The 23,334-nt window shown below is 42.8% G+C and overlaps 1 protein-coding gene across 2 annotated transcripts in view; it reads right to left on the minus strand.

Moving 5' to 3' along the window:
- Nucleotides 1-23,334, minus strand: part of LOC115161260 (type I inositol 3,4-bisphosphate 4-phosphatase) — a 62,938-nt gene that overhangs the window by 17,827 nt on the left and 21,777 nt on the right. For both annotated transcript variants that reach the window (XM_029712097.1, XM_029712096.1), the window contains exons 4-6: nucleotides 5,613-5,731; nucleotides 4,806-4,922; nucleotides 4,128-4,207 (exon numbers count right to left, since the gene is read on the minus strand). In XM_029712097.1, the coding sequence (XP_029567957.1) occupies nucleotides 4,128-4,207; nucleotides 4,806-4,922; nucleotides 5,613-5,731 (316 nt within the window). The remainder of the gene's footprint in view (nucleotides 1-4,127; nucleotides 4,208-4,805; nucleotides 4,923-5,612; nucleotides 5,732-23,334) is intronic.

The raw sequence follows: 23,334 nt of genomic DNA on the forward strand, positions 1-23,334 counted from the left end.
TCAGACCCCTTGACATTTTCCACATTTTGCTATGTTACAGCCTTATTATAAAATGGATTAAATACATTTTTTCCCTCATCAATCTACACACAACACCCCATGATGACAAAACAAAAACAGGTCTTTAGAAATGTTATGTTTGAGCCTCGAAATGGAGTTTAAGTGCATCCTGTTTCCATTGATGATCCTTGAGATGTTTCTATAACTTGATTGAAGTTCACCTGTGGTAAATTCAATTGATTGGACATGATTATGAAAGGCACACACCTGTCTATATAAGGTCCCACAGTTGACAGTGCATCTCAGAGCAAAAACCATGAGGTTGATGGAATTGTCTGTAGAGGTCCGAAACAGGATTGTGTCGAGGCACAGATCTGGGGAAGGGTACCAAAAACATTTCAGCAGCATTGAAGGTCCCCAAGAACACAATGGCCTCCATCATTCTTAAATGGAGGAAGTTTGGAAACACCAAGACTCTCCCTAGAGCTGTCCGCCTGGCCAAACCGAGCAATCAGGGGAGAAGGGCCTTGGTTTGGGAAGTGACCAAGAACCCGATGGTCACTCTGACAGAGCTCTAGAGTTCTTGTGTCACGTCCTGACCAGTAAAAGGGGCTATTGTCATTGTAGTTTGGTCAGGGCGTGGCAGGGGGTGTTTGTTTTGTGTGTTTCGGTGTTTTTGGTTTATGTTCTATGTTATCTATTTCTATGTGTTTATCTAGTTCTCTATTTCTATGTTGGGTTTTTGGCAATGACCTCCAATTAGAGGCAGCTGGTTGTCGTTGTCTGTAATTGGAGGCCATATTTAGTTGTGTTTGTTTTCAGTTGTGTTTTGTGGGTGGTTGTTTCTAGTATAGTCTGTGCACCTTACTGGACTGTTTTCGTCGTTTGTTTATTCTGATTAAGTGTTTTCTTTAATAAAATAAGAAGATGAGCACTTTACCCGCTGTGTTTTGGTCCACTCCTTACGACGCCTATGACAGAACCACCCACCAAAGAAGGACCAAGCAGCGGAGGAAGGAGCAGCAGGAGAGCTACTTGGAGTCATGGACATGGGAGGAGATCCTCGATGGTAAGGGTCCATGGAGCCAGGCTGGGGAGTACCAGCGCCCGAAGGAGGAGCTGGAGGAAGCTAAGAGGGAACGACGGAGGTATGAGGCATTATATCCTCCATTTCAGGAGGTGAGGAGGCAGCCCCAAAAATGTTTGGGGGGGGGCATACGGGGAGTTGGGCTAAGTCAGGGGGGAGCCCTGACCTAACTTCCCAGGCGTAAAGGAGAGAGCCGTGGAGCAAAAAGGAGCCAGTCAAGGAATCAAGCGAGGAGCTTGACACGAGATTCCAGAGAGAGGTACTGGCGGAAAGGGCACGAAGGAGCACCTCTGCTTACTATGGGGAGCGACGGATCACGCAAGCACCATGTTATGCGGAGATACGCACGGTGTCGCCAGTGCGCAGCTACAGCCCGGTGCGCTTGGTGAAAGCTCCTCACAGGTGTCATGCTAGAGCCAGCATCGAGCCAGGACCGGTGATGCAAGTTGCAAGCATCAGACCACTGCTGAGGGTCCAGGGCCCAGTGTATCCTGTTCCTGCTCCTCATACTCTTCCTCCAGTGCACCTGCCCAGCCCAGTACGTCCTGTTCCTGTTCCCCGCACTAGCCCTGTGGTGCGTGTTACTGTTCTGGCGCCTCCAAAGCCAGCCCCACGCATCAGGCCTCCAGTGCGTATGCCCAGTCCGGTACATCCTGTTCCTGTTCCCCGCACTAGCCCTGTGGTGCGTGTTACTGTTCTGGCGCCTCCAAAGCCAGCCCCACGCATCAGGCCTCCAGTGCGTATGCCCAGTCCGTTAAGTCCTGTTCCTACTCCTCGCACTAGCCCTGTGGTGTGGGTTAATAGTCTGGTGCCTCCTAAGCCAGCCCCACACATCAGGCCTCCAGTGCGCAGTCCCAGTCCAGAGCTTCCGGCGACAGTTCCCCGTCCAGAGCTTCCGGCGACAGTTCCCCGTCCAGTGCTTCCGGCGACGTCCTACAGTCCGGAACCGACAGAGACGTCCTACAGTCCGGAACCTGCAGAGACGGCCTACAGTCCAAAGCCTGCAGAGACGGCCTACAGTCCGGAGCCTGCAGAGACGGCCTACAGTCCGGAGCCTGCAGAGACGGCCTACAGTCCGGAGCCTGCAGAGACGGCCTACAGCCCGGAGCCTGCAGAGATGGCCTACAGCCCTGAGTCTCCAGCGACGCTCCTCAGCCCTGAGGCTCCAGCGACGCTCCTCAGCCCTGAGTCTCCAGCGACGCTCCTCAGCCAGGAGCCTCCAGCGACGCCCCTCAGCCAGGAGCCTCCAGCGACGCCCCTCAGCCAGGAGCCTCCAGCAACGCCCCTCAGCCAGGAGCCTCCAGCGACGCCCCTCAGCCAGGAGCCTCCAGCGACGCCCCTCAGCCAGGAGCCTCCAGCAACACCTCTCAGCCCGGAGCCTCCAGCGACGCCTCTCAGCCCAGAGTCTCCAGTGATGCCGCGCAGTCCAGAGTTTTCTGAACGGGAGCTACGCCCAGAGCCAGAGCCACCTCCGTAGTGGGAGGATTGGGAAGGGGGGGTGTAGCACAGGGACCGTCGTTGACGGTAGCCACCCTCCCTTCCCTCCCTTTAAGTTTGGGGTTATTTTTGTGGGTTTTTGTGTTTGAGGTGCATTCGGGGTCTGCACCTTTGGGGGGGTGGGGTACTGTCACGTCCTGACCAGTAAAAGGGGTTATTTGTCATTGTAGTTTGGTCAGGGCGTGGCAGGGGGTGTTTGTTTTGTGTGTTTCGATGTTTTTGGTTTATGTTCTATGTTATCTATTTCTATGTGTTTATCTAGTTCTCTATTTCTATGTTGGGTTTTTGGCAATGACCTCCAATTAGAGGCAGCCGGTTGTTGTTGACTCTAATTGGAGGCCATATTTAGTTGGGTTTGTTTTCAGTTGTGTTTTGTGGGTGGTTGTTTCTAGTATAGTCTGTGCACCTTACTGGACTGTTTTCGTCGTTTGTTTATTCTGATTAAGTGTTTTCTTTAATAAAATAAGAAGATGAGCACTTTACCCGCTGCATTTTGGTCCACTCCTTACGACGCCTATGACATTCTGTGTGGAAATGAGAGAACCTTCCAGAAGGACAACCATCTCTGCAGCACTTCACCAATCAGTACTTTATCAGGCCAGACGGAAGTCACTTCTCAGTAAAAGGCACATGACAGCCCGCTTGGAGTTTGCCAAAAGGCACCTAAAGGTCTCAGACCATGTTGAAATCAAGATTGAAACCAAGATTGAAACCAGAGTAGGCCTATGGTCTGTAGTACATCTTCACATCAGATAATATGGTCTGAATTAATAAAATGACTCAAACTACCGATACGGTCTTCCTTCCCCAGGCCAGACCAGGCCAGACCAACTGTTGAAACCAAGATTGAACACTTTGGCCTGAATGCCAAGCGTCATGTCTGAAGGAAACCTAGCACCATCCCTACAGTGAAGCATGGTGGTGGCAGCATCAGCGGCAGGGACTGGGAGACTAGTCAGGATCGAGGGAAAGATGAACGGAGCAAAGTACAGAGAGGTCCTTAATGAAAACCTTCTCCAGAGCGCTCAGGACCTCAGACTGGGGCAAAGGTTAATCTTCCAACAGGACAACGACCCTAAGCACACAGCCAAGACAACGCAGGAGTGGCTTCGGGACAAGTCTCTGAATATCCGTGAGTAACCCAGCCAGAGCCCGGACTTGAACCAAATCGAACATCTCTGGAGAAACCTGAAAATAGCTGTGCAGCGACGCTCCCTATCCAACCTGACAGAGCTTGAGAGGATCTGCAGAGAAGAATGGGAGAAACTCCCCAAATACAGGTGTGTCAAGCTTGTAGTGTCATACCCAAGAATCGCTGCCAAAGCTGCTTCAACAAAGTACTGAGTAAAGGGTCTGAATACTAATACCGTTTTTTTTATTTTAATACATTTGCAATAACTTCTACAAATCCGTTTTTGACGGAAACAAATTAAGTCATCAATTTTAGAATAAGGCTGTAACGTAACAACATGTGGAAAAAGTCAAGGGGTCTGAATACTTGCACTGTATGTTTGTGTTTGTGTCGTGCATGCGTGTGAGTTACCTGAGGGTTAGGTGGAGTCTGTGGTGTTTGTCCTGCAGAAGCTCCTTAACTGGGAACATGGCTGATCCCAGCAGGTACATCTGACACCCAATCAAACACACATATCACTATTAGAGCCCAGCAGGTACATCTGACACCCAATCAAACACACATATCACTATTAGAGCCCAGTAGGTACATCTGACACCCAATCAAACACACATATCACTATTAGAGCCCAGTAGGTACATCTGACACCCAATCACACACACATATCACTATTAAAGCCCAGCAGGTACATCTGGCACCCAATCAAACACACATATCACTATTAAAGCCCAGCAGGTACATCTGACACCCAATCACACACACATATCACTATTAAAGCCCAGCAGGTACATCTGACACCCAATCACACACACATATCACAATTAAAGCCCAGCAGGTACATCTGACACCCAATCACACACACATATCACTATTAGAGCCCAGCAGGTACATCTGACACCCAATCACACACACATATCACTATTAGAGCCCAGCAGGTATATCTGACACCCAATCACACACACATATCACTATTAAAGCCCAGCAGGTACATCTCGGGGTGGGGTGTTTGGTTAGTTTGGGGCTGAAGAGTTTTGGGGAGTTGACTGTAATGGGGAAGTTGGAGTAGTTACAGTGGGGAATATTTCGTACCGTGCCTTGGGAGCGGTCCTTGACGTCGTACACAGACAGCTTGACCTGCGTCTGTTGAGTAATCAGAGAGTCCTGGAAGAATGCTATACTACTCAGAAAGATAGGATTACTGGTACCCTATGGAGAGAGAGAGAGAGGGGAAAAAAGAGAGGGGGGACTTTTGTGATGAATCAGTGTGTGTGTTGGTTATGTTATGGTTAGGTCAACGTGGTGTAGAGTGTGTTGGTTATGTTATGGTTAGGTCATCGTGGTGTAGAGTGTGTTGGTTATGTTATGGTTAGGTCACCGTGGTGTAGAGTGTGTTGGTTATGTTATGGTTAGGTCATCATGGTGTAGAGCGTGTTGGTTATGTTATGGTTAGGTCAACGTGGTGTAGAGTGTGTTGGTTATGTTATGGTTAGGTCATCATGGTGTAGAGTGTGTTGATTATGTTATGGTTAGGTCAACGTGGTGTAGAGTGTGTTGGTTATGTTATGGTTAGGTCACCGTGGTGCAGAGTGTGTTGGTTATGTTATGGTTAGGTCATCGTGGTGCAGAGTGTGTTGGGTATGTTATGGTTAGGTCAACGTGGTGTAGAGTGTGTTGGTTATGTTATGGTTAGGTCATCGTGGTGTAGAGTGTGTTGGTTATGTTATGGTTAGGTCACCGTGGTGCAGAGTGTGTTGGTTATGTTATGGTTAGGTCAACATGGTGTAGAGTGTGTTGGTTATGTTATGGTTAGGTCACCGTGGTGTAGAGCAGTCTGGTAACGTCATGGTTAGGTCAACATTGGTTACGTTTTGGGAGGTCAAAGTGGTGTGGTCCTACCTCTATGATCTCTGTCTGAGCGTGTTTGGTCCAGAAGGCCTGGGGAGGAGTTGTACAGCTGACCGCCACAAAGCTGATTGGCTTACGCTCAAACGCTGGTGTGACCAGTTCACTGCAGGCTGGGAATACAACAGAGGACATCAACATTGATGGCACAATGTTGAGAGATGGAGCTGTGAAAATGTCACTTGTAACCGCTATTACATTCATAGACAGAGTAATACAACTTTAGATTTTGTGTTATGATAGGAAAGATAGTTGTATTAACCTCATAAGTCATTAATAAGTTATATTCTTCAATAATCAATGGGTATGTACAGTGCATTTCAAAATTATTCAGACCCCTTGACTTTTCCCACATTTTGTTACGTTACAGCCTTAAAATATGTGTTAAATAGTTTTTTCCCATCACCAATCTACACACAATACCCCATGATGACAAAGCAAAAACAGGTTTTAGAAATGTTTGCAAATTGATTTTTACATAAGTTATGGTTAGGTCAACATGGTGTAGAGTGTTATGGTTACGTTATGGTTAGGTCAACATGGTGTAGAGCGTTATGGTTACGTTATGGTTAGGTTAACATGGTGTTGAGCGTTATGGTTACGTTATGGTTAGGTCAACATGATGTAGAGCGTTATGGTTACATTATGGTTAGGTCAACATGGTGTAGAGTGTTATGGTTACATTATGGTTAGGTCAACATGGTGTAGAGCATTATGGTTACATTATGGTTAGATCAACATGGTGTAGAGTGTTATGGTTAGGTCAACATGGTGTAGAGCATTATGGTTAGGTCAACATGGTGTTGAGCGTTATGGTTACATTATGGTTAGGTCAACATGGTGTAGAGCGTTATGGTTACGTTATGGTTAGGTCAACATGGTGTAGAGCGTTATGGTTACATTATGGTTAGATCAACATGGTGTAGAGTGTTATGGTTACATTATGGTTAGGTCAACATGGTGTAGAGCGTTATGGCTACGTTATGGTTAGGTCAACATGGTGTAGAGCGTTATGGTTACGTTATGGTTAGATCAACATGGTGTAGAGCGTTATGGTTAGGTCAACATGGTGTAGAGTGTTATGGTTACATTACGGTTAGGTCAACATGGTGTAGAGCGTTATGGTTACGTTATGGTTAGATCAACATGGTGTAGAGCGTTATGGTTAGGTCAACATGATGTAGAGCGTTATGGTTACGTTATGGTTAGGTCAACATGGTGTAGAGCATTATGGTTAGATCAACATGGTGTTGAGCGTTATTATTAGGTTAACATGGTGTAGAGCGTTATGGTTACATTATGGTTAGGTCAACATGGTGTAGAGTGTTATGGTTACGTTATGGTTAGATCAACATGGTGTAGAGCGTTATGGTTACGTTATGGTTAGATCAACATGGTGTAGAGCGTTATGGTTACGTTATGGTTAGGTCAACATGGTGTAGAGCGTTATGGTTAGATCAACATGGTGTTGAGCGTTATGGTTACGTTATGGTTAGGTCAACATGGTGTAGAGTGTTATGGTTACGTTATGGTTAGGTCAACATGGTGTAGAGTGTTATGGTTACGTTATGGTTAGGTCAACATGGTGTAGAGCGTTATGGTTACATTATGGTTAGGTCAACATGGTGTAGAGCGTTATGGTTACATTATGGTTAGATCAACATGGTGTAGAGTGTTATGGTTAGGTCAACATGGTGTAGAGTGTTATGGTTACATTATGGTTAGGTCAACATGGTGTAGAGCGTTATGGTTAGGTCAACATGGTGTAGAGCGTTATGGTTACATTATGGTTAGGTCACCATGGTGTAGAGCATTATGGTTAGATCAACATGGTGTAGAGCGTTATGGTTACGTTATGGTTAGGTCAACATGATGTAGAGCGTTATGGTTAAGTTATGGTTAGGTCAACATGGTGTAGAGCGTTATGGTTAGGTCAACATGACGTAGAGCGTTATGGTTACGTTATGGTTAGGTCAACATGACGTAGAGCGTTATGGTTACGTTATGGTTAGGTCAACATGGTGTAGAGTGTTATGGTTACGTTATGGTTAGGTCAACATGGTGTAGAGCGTTATGGTTACGTTATGGTTAGGTCAACATGACGTAGAGCGTTATGGTTACGTTATGGTTAGGTCAACATGGTGTAGAGCGTTATGGTTAGGTCAACATGGTGTAGAGCGTTATGGTTATGTTATGGTTAGGTCAACATAATGTAGAGCGTTATGGTTAGGTCAACATGGTGTAGAGCGTTATGGTTACGTTATGGTTAGGTCAACATGGTGTAGAGCGTTATGGTTACGTTATGGTTAGGTCAACATGGTGTAGAGCGTTATGGTTACGTTATGGTTAGGTCAACATGATGTAGAGCGTTATGGTTAAGTTATGGTTAGGTCAACATGGTGTAGAGCATTATGGTTAGGTCAACATGACGTAGAGCGTTATGGTTACATTATGGTTAGGTCAACATGGTGTAGAGCGTTATGGTTACGTTATGGTTAGGTCAACATGGTGTAGAGCGTTATGGTTACATTATGGTTAGGTCAACATGGTGTAGAGCGTTATGGTTACATTATGGTTAGGTCAACATGGTGTAGAGCGTTATGGTTACGTTATGTTAGGTCAACATGGTGTAGAGCGTTATGGTTACGTTATGTTAGGTCAACATGGTGTAGAGCGTTATGGTTACGTTATGGTTAGGTTAACATGGTGTAGAGCGTTATGGTTACGTTATGGTTAGGTCAACATGATGTAGAGTGTTATGGTTAGGTCAACATGGTGTAGAGCGTTATGGTTAAATTATGGTTAGGTCAACATGGTGTAGAGCGTTATGGTTACGTTATGGTTAGGTTAACATGGTGTAGAGCGTTATGGTTACGTTATGGTTAGGTCAACATGGTGTAGAGCGTTATGGTTACATTATGGTTAGGTCAACATGGTGTAGAGTGTTATGGTTACATTATGGTTAGGTCAACATGGTGTAGAGCGTTATGGTTACATTATGGTTAGATCAACATGGTGTAGAGTGTTATGGTTAGGTCAACATGGTGTAGAGCGTTATGGTTAGGTCAACATGGTGTTGAGCGTTATGGTTACATTATCGTTAGGTCAACATGGTGTAGAGCGTTATGGTTACGTTATGGTTATGTCAACATGGTGTAGAGCGTTATGGTTACATTATGGTTAGATCAACATGGTGTAGAGTGTTATGGTTACATTATGGTTAGGTCAACATGGTGTAGAGCGTTATGGTTACGTTATGGTTAGGTCAACATGGTGTAGAGCGTTATGGTTACGTTATGGTTAGATCAACATGGTGTAGAGCATTATGGTTAGGTCAACATGGTGTAGAGTGTTATGGTTACATTATGTTTAGGTTAACATGGTGTAGAGCGTTATGGTTACGTTATGGTTAGATCAACATGGAGTAGAGCGTTATGGTTAGGTCAACATGATGTAGAGCGTTATGGTTACATTATGGTTAGGTCAACATGGTGTAGAGCATTATGGTTAGATCAACATGGTGTTGAGCGTTATGGTTAGGTTAACATGGTGTAGAGCGTTATGGTTACATTATGGTTAGGTCAACATGGTGTAGAGTGTTATGGTTACGTTATGGTTAGATCAACATGGTGTAGAGCGTTATGGTTACGTTATGGTTAGATCAACATGGTGTAGAGCGTTATGGTTACGTTATGGTTAGGTCAACATGGTGTAGAGCGTTATGGTTAGATCAACATGGTGTTGAGCTTTATGGTTACGTTATGGTTAGGTCAACATGGTGTAGAGTGTTATGGTTACGTTATGGTTAGGTCAACATGGTGTAGAGTGTTATGGTTACGTTATGGTTAGGTCAACATGGTGTAGAGCGTTATGGTTACATTATGGTTAGGTCAACATGGTGTAGAGCGTTATGGTTACATTATGGTTAGATCAACATGGTGTAGAGTGTTATGGTTAGGTAAACATGGTGTAGAGTGTTATGGTTACATTATGGTTAGGTCAACATGGTGTAGAGCGTTATGGTTAGGTCAACATGGTGTAGAGCGTTATGGTTACATTATGGTTAGGTCACCATGGTGTAGAGCGTTATGGTTAGGTCAACATGGTGTAGAGCGTTATGGTTACGTTATGGTTGGGTCAACATGATGTAGAGCGTTATGGTTAAGTTATGGTTAGGTCAATATGGTGTAGAGCGTTATGGTTAGGTCAACATGACGTAGAGCGTTATGGTTACGTTATGGTTAGGTCAACATGACGTAGAGCGTTATGGTTACGTTATGGTTAGGTCAACATGGTGTAGAGTGTTATGGTTACGTTATGGTTAGGTCAACATGTTGTAGAGCGTTATGGTTACATTATGGTTAGGTCAACATGACGTAGAGCGTTATGGTTACGTTATGGTTAGGTCAACATGGTGTAGAGCATTATGGTTAGGTCAACATGGTGTAGAGCGTTATGGTTATGTTATGGTTAGGTCAACATAATGTAGAGCGTTATGGTTAGGTCAACATGGTGTAGAGCGTTATGGTTACGTTATGGTTAGGTCAACATGGTGTAGAGCGTTATGGTTACGTTATGGTTAGGTCAACATGGTGTAGAGCGTTATGGTTACGTTATGGTTAGGTCAACATGGTGTAGAGCGTTATGGTTACGTTATGGTTAGGTCAACATGATGTAGAGCGTTATGGTTAAGTTATGGTTAGGTCAACATGGTGTAGAGCGTTATGGTTAGGTCAACATGACGTAGAGCGTTATGGTTACATTATGGTTAGGTCAACATGGTGTAGAGCGTTATGGTTACGTTATGGTTAGGTCAACATGGTGTAGAGCGTTATGGTTACATTATGGTTAGGTCAACATGGTGTAGAGCGTTATGGTTACGTTATGTTAGGTCAACATGGTGTAGAGCGTTATGGTTACGTTATGTTAGGTCAACATGGTGTAGAGCGTTATGGTTAGGTCAACATGGTGTAGAGCGTTATGGTTACGTTATGGTTAGGTCAACATGGTGTAGAGCATTATGGTTAAATCAACATGGAGTTGAGCGTTAGGGTTAGGTTAACATGGGGTAGAGCGTTATGGTTACATTATGGTTAGGTCAACATGGTGTAGAGCGTTATGGTTATGTTATGGTTAGGTCAACATGGTGTAGAGCGTTACGGTTAGATCAACTTGGTGTTGAGCGTTATGGTTACGTTATGGTTAGGTCAACATGGTGTAGAGCGTTATGGTTACGTTATGGTTAGGTCAACATGGTGTAGAGCGTTATGGTTACGTTATGGTTAGGTCAACATGGTGTAGAGTGTTATGGTTAGGTCAACATGGTGTAGAGTGTTATGGTTAGGTCAACATGGTGTAGAGTGTTATGGTTACATTATGGTTAGGTCAACATGGTGTAGAGTGTTATGGTTAGGTCAACATGGTGTAGAGCGTTATGGTTACGTTATGGTTAGGTCAACATGGTGTAGAGCGTTATGGTTACGTTATGGTTAGGTCAACATGATGTAGAGCGTTATGGTTAAGTTATGGTTAGGTCAACATGACGTAGAGCGTTATGGTTACGTTATGGTTAGGTCAACATGGTGTAGAGCGTTATGGTTACGTTATGGTTAGGTCAACATGACGTAGAGCGTTATGGTTACGTTATGGTTAGGTCAACATGGTGTAGAGCGTTATGGTTAGGTCAACATGGTGTAGAGCGTTATGGTTACGTTATGGTTAGATCAACCTGGAGTAGAGCGTTATGGTTACGTTATGGTTAGGTCAACATGGTGTAGAGCGTTATGGTTAGATCAACATGGTGTTGAGCGTTATGGTTACGTTATGGTTAGGTCAACATGGTGTAGAGTGTTATGGTTACGTTATGGTTAGGTCAACATGGTGTAGAGTGTTATGGTTACGTTATGGTTAGATCAACATGGTGTAGAGCGTTATGGTTACGTTATGGTTAGGTCAACATGGTGTAGAGCGTTATGGTTAGATCAACATGGTGTTGAGCGTTATGGTTACGTTATGGTTAGGTCAACATGGTGTAGAGTGTTATGGTTACGTTATGGTTAGGTCAACATGGTGTAGAGTGTTATGGTTACGTTATGGTTAGGTCAACATGGTGTAGAGCGTTATGGTTACATTATGGTTAGGTCAACATGGTGTAGAGCGTTATGGTTACATTATGGTTAGATCAACATGGTGTAGAGTGTTATGGTTAGGTCAACATGGTGTAGAGTGTTATGGTTACATTATGGTTAGGTCAACATGGTGTAGAGCGTTATGGTTAGGTCAACATGGTGTAGAGCGTTATGGTTACATTATGGTTAGGTCACCATGGTGTAGAGCGTTATGGTTAGGTCAACATGGTGTAGAGCGTTATGGTTACGTTATGGTTAGGTCAACATGATGTAGAGCGTTATGGTTAAGTTATGGTTAGGTCAACATGGTGTAGAGCGTTATGGTTAGGTCAACATGACGTAGAGCGTTATGGTTACGTTATGGTTAGGTCAACATGACGTAGAGCGTTATGGTTACGTTATGGTTAGGTCAACATGGTGTAGAGTGTTATGGTTACGTTATGGTTAGGTCAACATGGTGTAGAGCGTTATGGTTACGTTATGGTTAGGTCAACATGACGTAGAGCGTTATGGTTACGTTATGGTTAGGTCAACATGGTGTAGAGCGTTATGGTTAGGTCAACATGGTGTAGAGCGTTATGGTTATGTTATGGTTAGGTCAACATAATGTAGAGCGTTATGGTTAGGTCAACATGGTGTAGAGCGTTATGGTTACGTTATGGTTAGGTTAACATGGTGTAGAGCGTTATGGTTACGTTATGGTTAGGTCAACATGGTGTAGAGCGTTATGGTTACGTTATGGTTAGGTCAACATGATGTAGAGCGTTATGGTTAAGTTATGGTTAGGTCAACATGGTGTAGAGCATTATGGTTAGGTCAACATGACGTAGAGCGTTATGGTTACATTATGGTTAGGTCAACATGGTGTAGAGCGTTATGGTTACGTTATGGTTAGGTCAACATGGTGTAGAGCGTTATGGTTACATTATGGTTAGGTCAACATGGTGTAGAGCGTTATGGTTACATTATGGTTAGGTCAACATGGTGTAGAGCATTATGGTTTTATTATGTTAGGTCAACATGGTGTAGAGCGTTATGGTTACGTTATGTTAGGTCAACATGGTGTAGAGCGTTATGGTTACGTTATGGTTAGGTTAACATGGTGTAGAGCGTTATGGTTACGTTATGGTTAGGTCAACATGATGTAGAGTGTTATGGTTAGGTCAACATGGTGTAGAGAGTTATGGTTACATTATGGTTAGGTCAACATGGTGTAGAGCGTTATGGTTACGTTATGGTTAGGTTAACATGGTGTAGAGCGTTATGGTTACGTTATGGTTAGGTCAACATGGTGTAGAGCGTTATGGTTACATTATGGTTAGGTCAACATGGTGTAGAGTGTTATGGTTACATTATGGTTAGGTCAACATGGTGTAGAGCGTTATGGTTACATTATGGTTAGATCAACATGGTGTAGAGTGTTATGGTTAGGTCAACATGGTGTAGAGCGTTATGGTTAGGTCAACATGGTGTTGAGCGTTATGGTTACATTATCGTTAGGTCAACATGGTGTAGAGCGTTATGGTTACGTTATGGTTATGTCAACATGGTGTAGAGCGTTATGGTTACATTATGGTTAGATCAACATGGTGTAGAGTGTTATGGTTACATTATGGTTAGGTCAACATGGTGTAGAGCGTTATGGTTACGTTATGGTTAGGTCAACATGGTGTAGAGCGTTATGGTTACGTTATGGTTAGATCAACATGGTGTAGAGCATTATGGTTAGGTCAACATGGTGTAGAGTGTTATGGTTACATTATGTTTAGGTCAACATGGTGTAGAGCGTTATGGTTACGTTATGGTTAGATCAACATGGAGTAGAGCGTTATGGTTAGGTCAACATGATGTAGAGCGTTATGGTTACATTATGGTTAGGTCAACATGGTGTAGAGCATTATGGTTAGATCAACATGGTGTTGAGCGTTATGGTTAGGTTAACATGGTGTAGAGCGTTATGGTTACATTATGGTTAGGTCAACATGGTGTAGAGTGTTATGGTTACGTTATGGTTAGATCAACATGGTGTAGAGCGTTATGGTTACGTTATGGTTAGATCAACATGGTGTAGAGCGTTATGGTTACGTTATGGTTAGGTCAACATGGTGTAGAGCGTTATGGTTAGATCAACATGGTGTTGAGCGTTATGGTTACGTTATGGTTAGGTCAACATGGTGTAGAGTGTTATGGTTACGTTATGGTTAGGTCAACATGGTGTAGAGCGTTATGGTTACGTTATGGTTAGGTCAACATGGTGTAGAGCGTTATGGTTACATTATGGTTAGGTCAACATGGTGTAGAGCGTTATGGTTACATTATGGTTAGATCAACATGGTGTAGAGTGTTATGGTTAGGTCAACATGGTGTAGAGTGTTATGGTTACATTATGGTTAGGTCAACATGGTGTAGAGCGTTATGGTTAGGTCAACATGGTGTAGAGCGTTATGGTTACATTATGGTTAGGTCACCATGGTGTAGAGCGTTATGGTTAGGTCAACATGGTGTAGAGCGTTATGGTTACGTTATGGTTGGGTCAACATGATGTAGAGCGTTATGGTTAAGTTATGGTTAGGTCAATATGGTGTAGAGCGTTATGGTTAGGTCAACATGACGTAGAGCGTTATGGTTACGTTATGGTTAGGTCAACATGACGTAGAGCGTTATGGTTACGTTATGGTTAGGTCAACATGGTGTAGAGTGTTATGGTTACGTTATGGTTAGGTCAACATGGTGTAGAGCGTTATGGTTACATTATGGTTAGGTCAACATGACGTAGAGCGTTATGGTTACGTTATGGTTAAGTCAACATGGTGTAGAGCGTTATGGTTAGGTCAACATGGTGTAGAGCGTTATGGTTATGTTATGGTTAGGTCAACATAATGTAGAGCGTTATGGTTAGGTCAACATGGTGTAGAGCGTTATGGTTACGTTATGGTTAGGTCAACATGGTGTAGAGCGTTATGGTTACGTTATGGTTAGGTCAACATGGTGTAGAGCGTTATGGTTACGTTATGGTTAGGTCAACATGGTGTAGAGCGTTATGGTTACGTTATGGTTAGGTCAACATGATGTAGAGCGTTATGGTTAAGTTATGGTTAGGTCAACATGGTGTAGAGCGTTATGGTTAGGTCAACATGACGTAGATCGTTATGGTTACATTATGGTTAGGTCAACATGGTGTAGAGCGTTATGGTTACGTTATGGTTAGGTCAACATGGTGTAGAGCGTTATGGTTACATTATGGTTAGGTCAACATGGTGTAGAGCGTTATGGTTACGTTATGTTAGGTAAACATGGTGTAGAGCGTTATGGTTACGTTATGTTAGGTCAACATGGTGTAGAGCGTTATGGTTAGGTCAACATGGTGTAGAGCGTTATGGTTACGTTATGGTTAGGTCAACATGGTGTAGAGCATTATGGTTAAATCAACATGGAGTTGAGCGTTAGGGTTAGGTTAACATGGGGTAGAGCGTTATGGTTACATTATGGTTAGGTCAACATGGTGTAGAGCGTTATGGTTATGTTATGGTTAGGTCAACATGGTGTAGAGCGTTACGGTTAGATCAACTTGGTGTTGAGCGTTATGGTTACGTTATGGTTAGGTCAACATGGTGTAGAGCGTTATGGTTACGTTATGGTTAGGTCAACATGGTGTAGAGCGTTATGGTTACGTTATGGTTAGGTCAACATGGTGTAGAGTGTTATGGTTAGGTCAACATGGTGTAGAGTGTTATGGTTAGGTCAACATGGTGTAGAGCGTTATGGTTACGTTATGGTTAGGTCAACATGGTGTAGAGTGTTATGGTTAGGTCAACATGGTGTAGAGCGTTATGGTTACGTTATGGTTAGGTCAACATGGTGTAGAGCGTTATGGTTACGTTATGGTTAGGTCAACATGATGTAGAGCGTTATGGTTACGTTATGGTTAGGTCAACATGACGTAGAGCGTTATGGTTACGTTATGGTTAGGTCAACATGGTGTAGAGCGTTATGGTTACGTTATGGTTAGGTCAACATGACGTAGAGCGTTATGGTTACGTTATGGTTAGGTCAACATGGTGTAGAGCGTTATGGTTAGGTCAACATGGTGTAGAGCGTTATGGTTAGGTCAACATGGTGTAGAGCGTTATGGTTAAGTTATGGTTAGGTCAACATAATGTAGAGCGTTATGGTTAGGTCAACATGGTGTAGAGCGTTATGGTTACGTTATGGTTAGGTCAACATGGTGTAGAGCGTTATGGTTACGTTATGGTTAGGTCAACATGGTGTAGAGTTTTATGGTTACGTTATGGTTAGGTCAACATGATGTAGAGTGTTATGGTTACATTATGGTTAGGTCAACATGATGTAGAGCGTTATGGTTACATTATGGTTAGGTCAACATGGTGTAGAGCGTTATGGTTAGGTCAACATGACGTAGAGCGTTATGGTTATGTTATGGTTAGGTCAACATAATGTAGAGCGTTATGGTTAGGTCAACATGTTGTAGAGCGTTATGGTTACGTTATGGTTAGGTCAACATGGTGTAGAGCGTTATGGTTACGTTATGGTTAGGTCAACATGGTGTAGAGCGTTATGGTTACGTTATGGTTAGGTCAACATGATGTAGAGCGTTATGGTTAAGTTATGGTTAGGTCAACATGGTGTAGAGCGTTATGGTTAGGTCAACATGACGTAGAGCGTTATGGTTAGATCAACATGGTGTTGAGCGTTATGGTTACGTTATGGTTAGGTCAACATGGTGTAGAGTGTTATGGTTACGTTATGGTTAGGTCAACATGGTGTAGAGTGTTATGGTTACGTTATGGTTAGGTCAACATGGTGTAGAGCGTTATGGTTACATTATGGTTAGGTCAACATGGTGTAGAGCGTTATGGTTACATTATGGTTAGATCAACATGGTGTAGAGTGTTATGGTTAGGTCAACATGGTGTAGAGTGTTATGGTTACATTATGGTTAGGTCAACATGGTGTAGAGCGTTATGGTTAGGTCAACATGGTGTAGAGCGTTATGGTTACATTATGGTTAGGTCACCATGGTGTAGAGCGTTATGGTTAGGTCAACATGGTGTAGAGCGTTATGGTTACGTTATGGTTAGGTCAACATGGTGTAGAGTGTTATGGTTACGTTATGGTTAGGTCAACATGGTGTAGAGCGTTATGGTTACATTATGGTTAGGTCAACATGACGTAGAGCGTTATGGTTACGTTATGGTTAGGTCAACATGGTGTAGAGCGTTATGGTTAGGTCAACATGGTGTAGAGCGTTATGGTTAGATCTTCATGGTGTTGAGCGTTATGGTTACGTTATGGTTAGGTCAACATGGTGTAGAGTGTTATGGTTACGTTATGGTTAGGTCAACATGGTGTAGAGTGTTATGGTTACGTTATGGTTAGATCAACATGGTGTAGAGCGTTGTGGTTACGTTATGGTTAGGTCAACATGGTGTAGAGCGTTATGGTTAGATCAACATGGTGTTGAGCGTTATGGTTACGTTATGGTTAGGTCAACATGGTGTAGAGTGTTATGGTTACGTTATGGTTAGGTCAACATGGTGTAGAGTGTTATGGTTACGTTATGGTTAGGTCAACATGGTGTAGAGCGTTATGGTTACATTATGGTTAGGTCAACATGGTGTAGAGCGTTATGGTTACATTATGGTTAGATCAACATGGTGTAGAGTGTTATGGTTAGGTCAACATGGTGTAGAGTGTTATGGTTACATTATGGTTAGGTCAACATGGTGTAGAGCGTTATGGTTAGGTCAACATGGTGTAGAGCGTTATGGTTACATTATGGTTAGGTCACCATGGTGTAGAGCGTTATGGTTAGGTCAACATGGTGTAGAGCGTTATGGTTACGTTATGGTTAGGTCAACATGATGTAGAGCGTTATGGTTAAGTTATGGTTAGGTCAACATGGTGTAGAGCGTTATGGTTAGGTCAACATGACGTAGAGCGTTATGGTTACGTTATGGTTAGGTCAACATGACGTAGAGCGTTATGGTTACGTTATGGTTAGGTCAACATGGTGTAGAGTGTTATGGTTACGTTATGGTTAGGTCAACATGGTGTAGAGCGTTATGGTTACGTTATGGTTAGGTCAACATGACGTAGAGCGTTATGGTTACGTTATGGTTAGGTCAACATGGTGTAGAGCGTTATGGTTAGGTCAACATGGTGTAGAGCGTTATGGTTATGTTATGGTTAGGTCAACATAATGTAGAGCGTTATGGTTAGGTCAACATGGTGTAGAGCGTTATGGTTACGTTATGGTTAGGTCAACATGGTGTAGAGCGTTATGGTTACGTTATGGTTAGGTCAACATGGTGTAGAGCGTTATGGTTACGTTATGGTTAGGTCAACATGATGTAGAGCGTTATGGTTAAGTTATGGTTAGGTCAACATGGTGTAGAGCATTATGGTTAGGTCAACATGACGTAGAGCGTTATGGTTACATTATGGTTAGGTCAACATGGTGTAGAGCGTTATGGTTACGTTATGGTTAGGTCAACATGGTGTAGAGCGTTATGGTTACATTATGGTTAGGTCAACATGGTGTAGAGCGTTATGGTTACATTATGGTTAGGTCAACATGGTGTAGAGCATTATGGTTACGTTATGTTAGGTCAACATGGTGTAGAGCGTTATGGTTACGTTATGTTAGGTCAACATGGTGTAGAGCGTTATGGTTACGTTATGGTTAGGTTAACATGGTGTAGAGCGTTATGGTTACGTTATGGTTAGGTCAACATGATGTAGAGTGTTATGGTTAGGTCAACATGGTGTAGAGAGTTATGGTTACATTATGGTTAGGTCAACATGGTGTAGAGCGTTATGGTTACGTTATGGTTAGGTTAACATGGTGTAGAGCGTTATGGTTACGTTATGGTTAGGTCAACATGGTGTAGAGCGTTATGGTTACATTATGGTTAGGTCAACATGGTGTAGAGTGTTATGGTTACATTATGGTTAGGTCAACATGGTGTAGAGCGTTATGGTTACATTATGGTTAGATCAACATGGTGTAGAGTGTTATGGTTAGGTCAACATGGTGTAGAGCGTTATGGTTAGGTCAACATGGTGTTGAGCGTTATGGTTACATTATCGTTAGGTCAACATGGTGTAGAGCGTTATGGTTACGTTATGGTTATGTCAACATGGTGTAGAGCGTTATGGTTACATTGTGGTTAGATCAACATGGTGTAGAGTGTTATGGTTACATTATGGTTAGGTCAACATGGTGTAGAGCGTTATGGTTACGTTATGGTTAGGTCAACATGGTGTAGAGCGTTATGGTTACGTTATGGTTAGATCAACATGGTGTAGAGCGTTTTGGTTAGGTCAACATGGTGTTGAGCGTTATGGTTACGTTATGGTTAGGTCAACATGGTGTAGAGCGTTATGGTTACGTTATGGTTAGGTCAACATGGTGTAGAGCGTTATGGTTACGTTATGGTTAGGTCAACATGGTGTAGAGTGTTATGGTTAGGTCAACATGGTGTAGAGTGTTATGGTTAGGTCAACATGGTGTAGAGCGTTATGGTTACATTATGGTTAGGTCAACATGGTGTAGAGTGTTATGGTTAGGTCAACATGGTGTAGAGCGTTATGGTTACGTTATGGTTAGGTCAACATGGTGTAGAGCGTTATGGTTACGTTATGGTTAGGTCAACATGATGTAGAGCGTTATGGTTAAGTTATGGTTAGGTCAACATGACGTAGAGCGTTATGGTTACGTTATGGTTAGGTCAACATGGTGTAGAGCGTTATGGTTACGTTATGGTTAGGTCAACATGACGTAGAGCGTTATGGTTACGTTATGGTTAGGTCAACATGGTGTAGAGCGTTATGGTTAGGTCAACATGGTGTAGAGCGTTATGGTTAGGTCAACATGGTGTAGAGCGTTATGGTTAAGTTATGGTTAGGTCAACATAATGTAGAGCGTTATGGTTAGGTCAACATGGTGTAGAGCGTTATGGTTACGTTATGGTTAGGTCAACATGGTGTAGAGCGTTATGGTTACGTTATGGTTAGGTCAACATGGTGTAGAGTTTTATGGTTACGTTATGGTTAGGTCAACATGATGTAGAGTGTTATGGATACATTATGGTTAGGTCAACATGATGTAGAGCGTTATGGTTACATTATGGTTAGGTCAACATGGTGTAGAGCGTTATGGTTAGGTCAACATGGTGTAGAGCGTTATGGTTATGTTATGGTTAGGTCAACATAATGTAGAGCGTTATGGTTAGGTCAACATGTTGTAGAGCGTTATGGTTACGTTATGGTTAGGTCAACATGGTGTAGAGCGTTATGGTTACGTTATGGTTAGGTCAACATGGTGTAGAGCGTTATGGTTACGTTATGGTTAGGTCAACATGATGTAGAGCGTTATGGTTAAGTTATGGTTAGGTCAACATGGTGTAGAGCGTTATGGTTAGGTCAACATGACGTAGAGCGTTATGGTTAGATCAACATGGTGTTGAGCGTTATGGTTACGTTATGGTTAGGTCAACATGGTGTAGAGTGTTATGGTTACGTTATGGTTAGGTCAACATGGTGTAGAGTGTTATGGTTACGTTATGGTTAGGTCAACATGGTGTAGAGCGTTATGGTTACATTATGGTTAGGTCAACATGGTGTAGAGCGTTATGGTTACATTATGGTTAGATCAACATGGTGTAGAGTGTTATGGTTAGGTCAACATGGTGTAGAGTGTTATGGTTACATTATGGTTAGGTCAACATGGTGTAGAGCGTTATGGTTAGGTCAACATGGTGTAGAGCGTTATGGTTACATTATGGTTAGGTCAACATGGTGTAGAGCGTTATGGTTAGGTCAACATGGTGTAGAGCGTTATGGTTACGTTATGGTTGGGTCAACATGATGTAGAGCGTTATGGTTAAGTTATGGTTAGGTCAATATGGTGTAGAGCGTTATGGTTAGGTCAACATGACGTAGAGCGTTATGGTTACGTTATGGTTAGGTCAACATGACGTAGAGCGTTATGGTTACGTTATGGTTAGGTCAACATGGTGTAGAGTGTTATGGTTACGTTATGGTTAGGTCAACATGGTGTAGAGCGTTATGGTTACATTATGGTTAGGTCAACATGACGTAGAGCGTTATGGTTACGTTATGGTTAGGTCAACATGGTGTAGAGCGTTATGGTTAGGTCAACATGGTGTAGAGCGTTATGGTTATGTTATGGTTAGGTCAACATAATGTAGAGCGTTATGGTTAGGTCAACATGGTGTAGAGCGTTATGGTTACGTTATGGTTAGGTCAACATGGTGTAGAGCGTTATGGTTACGTTATGGTTAGGTCAACATGGTGTAGAGCGTTATGGTTACGTTATGGTTAGGTCAACATGGTGTAGAGCGTTATGGTTACGTTATGGTTAGGTCAACATGATGTAGAGCGTTATGGTTAAGTTATGGTTAGGTCAACATGGTGTAGAGCGTTATGGTTAGGTCAACATGACGTAGAGCGTTATGGTTACATTATGGTTAGGTCAACATGGTGTAGAGCGTTATGGTTACGTTATGGTTAGGTCAACATGGTGTAGAGCGTTATGGTTACATTATGGTTAGGTCAACATGGTGTAGAGCGTTATGGTTACGTTATGTTAGGTCAACATGGTGTAGAGCGTTATGGTTACGTTATGTTAGGTCAACATGGTGTAGAGCGTTATGGTTAGGTCAACATGGTGTAGAGCGTTATGGTTACGTTATGGTTAGGTCAACATGGTGTAGAGCATTATGGTTAAATCAACATGGAGTTGAGCGTTAGGGTTAGGTTAACATGGGGTAGAGCGTTATGGTTACATTATGGTTAGGTCAACATGGTGTAGAGCGTTATGGTTATGTTATGGTTAGGTCAACATGGTGTAGAACGTTACGGTTAGATCAACTTGGTGTTGAGCGTTATGGTTACGTTATGGTTAGGTCAACATGGTGTAGAGCGTTATGGTTACGTTATGGTTAGGTCAACATGGTGTAGAGCGTTATGGTTACGTTATGGTTAGGTCAACATGGTGTAGAGTGTTATGGTTAGGTCAACATGGTGTAGAGTGTTATGGTTAGGTCAACATGGTGTAGAGCGTTATGGTTACATTATGGTTAGGTCAACATGGTGTAGAGTGTTATGGTTAGGTCAACATGGTGTAGAGCGTTATGGTTACGTTATGGTTAGGTCAACATGGTGTAGAGCGTTATGGTTACGTTATGGTTAGGTCAACATGATGTAGAGCGTTATGGTTAAGTTATGGTTAGGTCAACATGACGTAGAGCGTTATGGTTACGTTATGGTTAGGTCAACATGGTGTAGAGCGTTATGGTTACGTTATGGTTAGGTCAACATGACGTAGAGCGTTATGGTTACGTTATGGTTAGGTCAACATGGTGTAGAGCGTTATGGTTAGGTCAACATGGTGTAGAGCATTATGGTTAAGTTATGGTTAGGTCAACATAATGTAGAGCGTTATGGTTAGGTCAACATGGTGTAGAGCGTTATGGTTACGTTATGGTTAGGTCAACATGGTGTAGAGCGTTATGGTTACGTTATGGTTAGGTCAACATGGTGTAGAGTTTTATGGTTACGTTATGGTTAGGTCAACATGATGTAGAGTGTTATGGTTACATTATGGTTAGGTCAACATGATGTAGAGCGTTATGGTTACATTATGGTTAGGTCAACATGGTGTAGAGCGTTATGGTTAGGTCAACATGGTGTAGAGCGTTATGGTTATGTTATGGTTAGGTCAACATAATGTAGAGCGTTATGGTTAGGTCAACATGTTGTAGAGCGTTATGGTTACGTTATGGTTAGGTCAACATGGTGTAGAGCGTTATGGTTACGTTATGGTTAGGTCAACATGGTGTAGAGCGTTATGGTTACGTTATGGTTAGGTCAACATGATGTAGAGCGTTATGGTTAAGTTATGGTTAGGTCAACATGGTGTAGAGCGTTATGGTTAGGTCAACATGACGTAGAGCGTTATGGTTACATTATGGTTAGGTCAACATGGTGTAGAGCGTTATGGTTACGTTATGGTTAGGTCAACATGGTGTAGAGCGTTATGGTTACATTATGGTTAGGTCAACATGGTGTAGAGCGTTATGGTTACGTTATGTTAGGTCAACATGGTGTAGAGCGTTATGGTTACGTTATGTTAGGTCAACATGGTGTAGAGCGTTATGGTTAGGTCAACATGGTGTAGAGCGTTATGGTTACATTATGGTTAGGTCAACATGGTGTAGAGCGTTATGGTTATGTTATGGTTAGGTCAACATGGTGTAGAGCGTTACAGTTAGATCAACATGGTGTTGAGCGTTATGGTTACGTTATGGTTAGGTCAACATGGTGTAGAGCGTTATGGTTACGTTATGGTTAGGTCAACATGGTGTAGAGCGTTATGGTTACGTTATGGTTAGGTCAACATGGTGTAGAGTGTTATGGTTAGGTCAACATGGTGTAGAGCGTTATGGTTACATTATGGTTAGGTCAACATGGTGTAGAGTGTTATGGTTAGGTCAACATGGTGTAGAGCGTTATGGTTACGTTATGGTTAGGTCAACATGGTG

Source organism: Salmo trutta, chromosome 24 (assembly GCF_901001165.1).
Source record: "Salmo trutta chromosome 24, fSalTru1.1, whole genome shotgun sequence".
NCBI lineage: Eukaryota > Metazoa > Chordata > Actinopteri > Salmoniformes > Salmonidae > Salmo > Salmo trutta.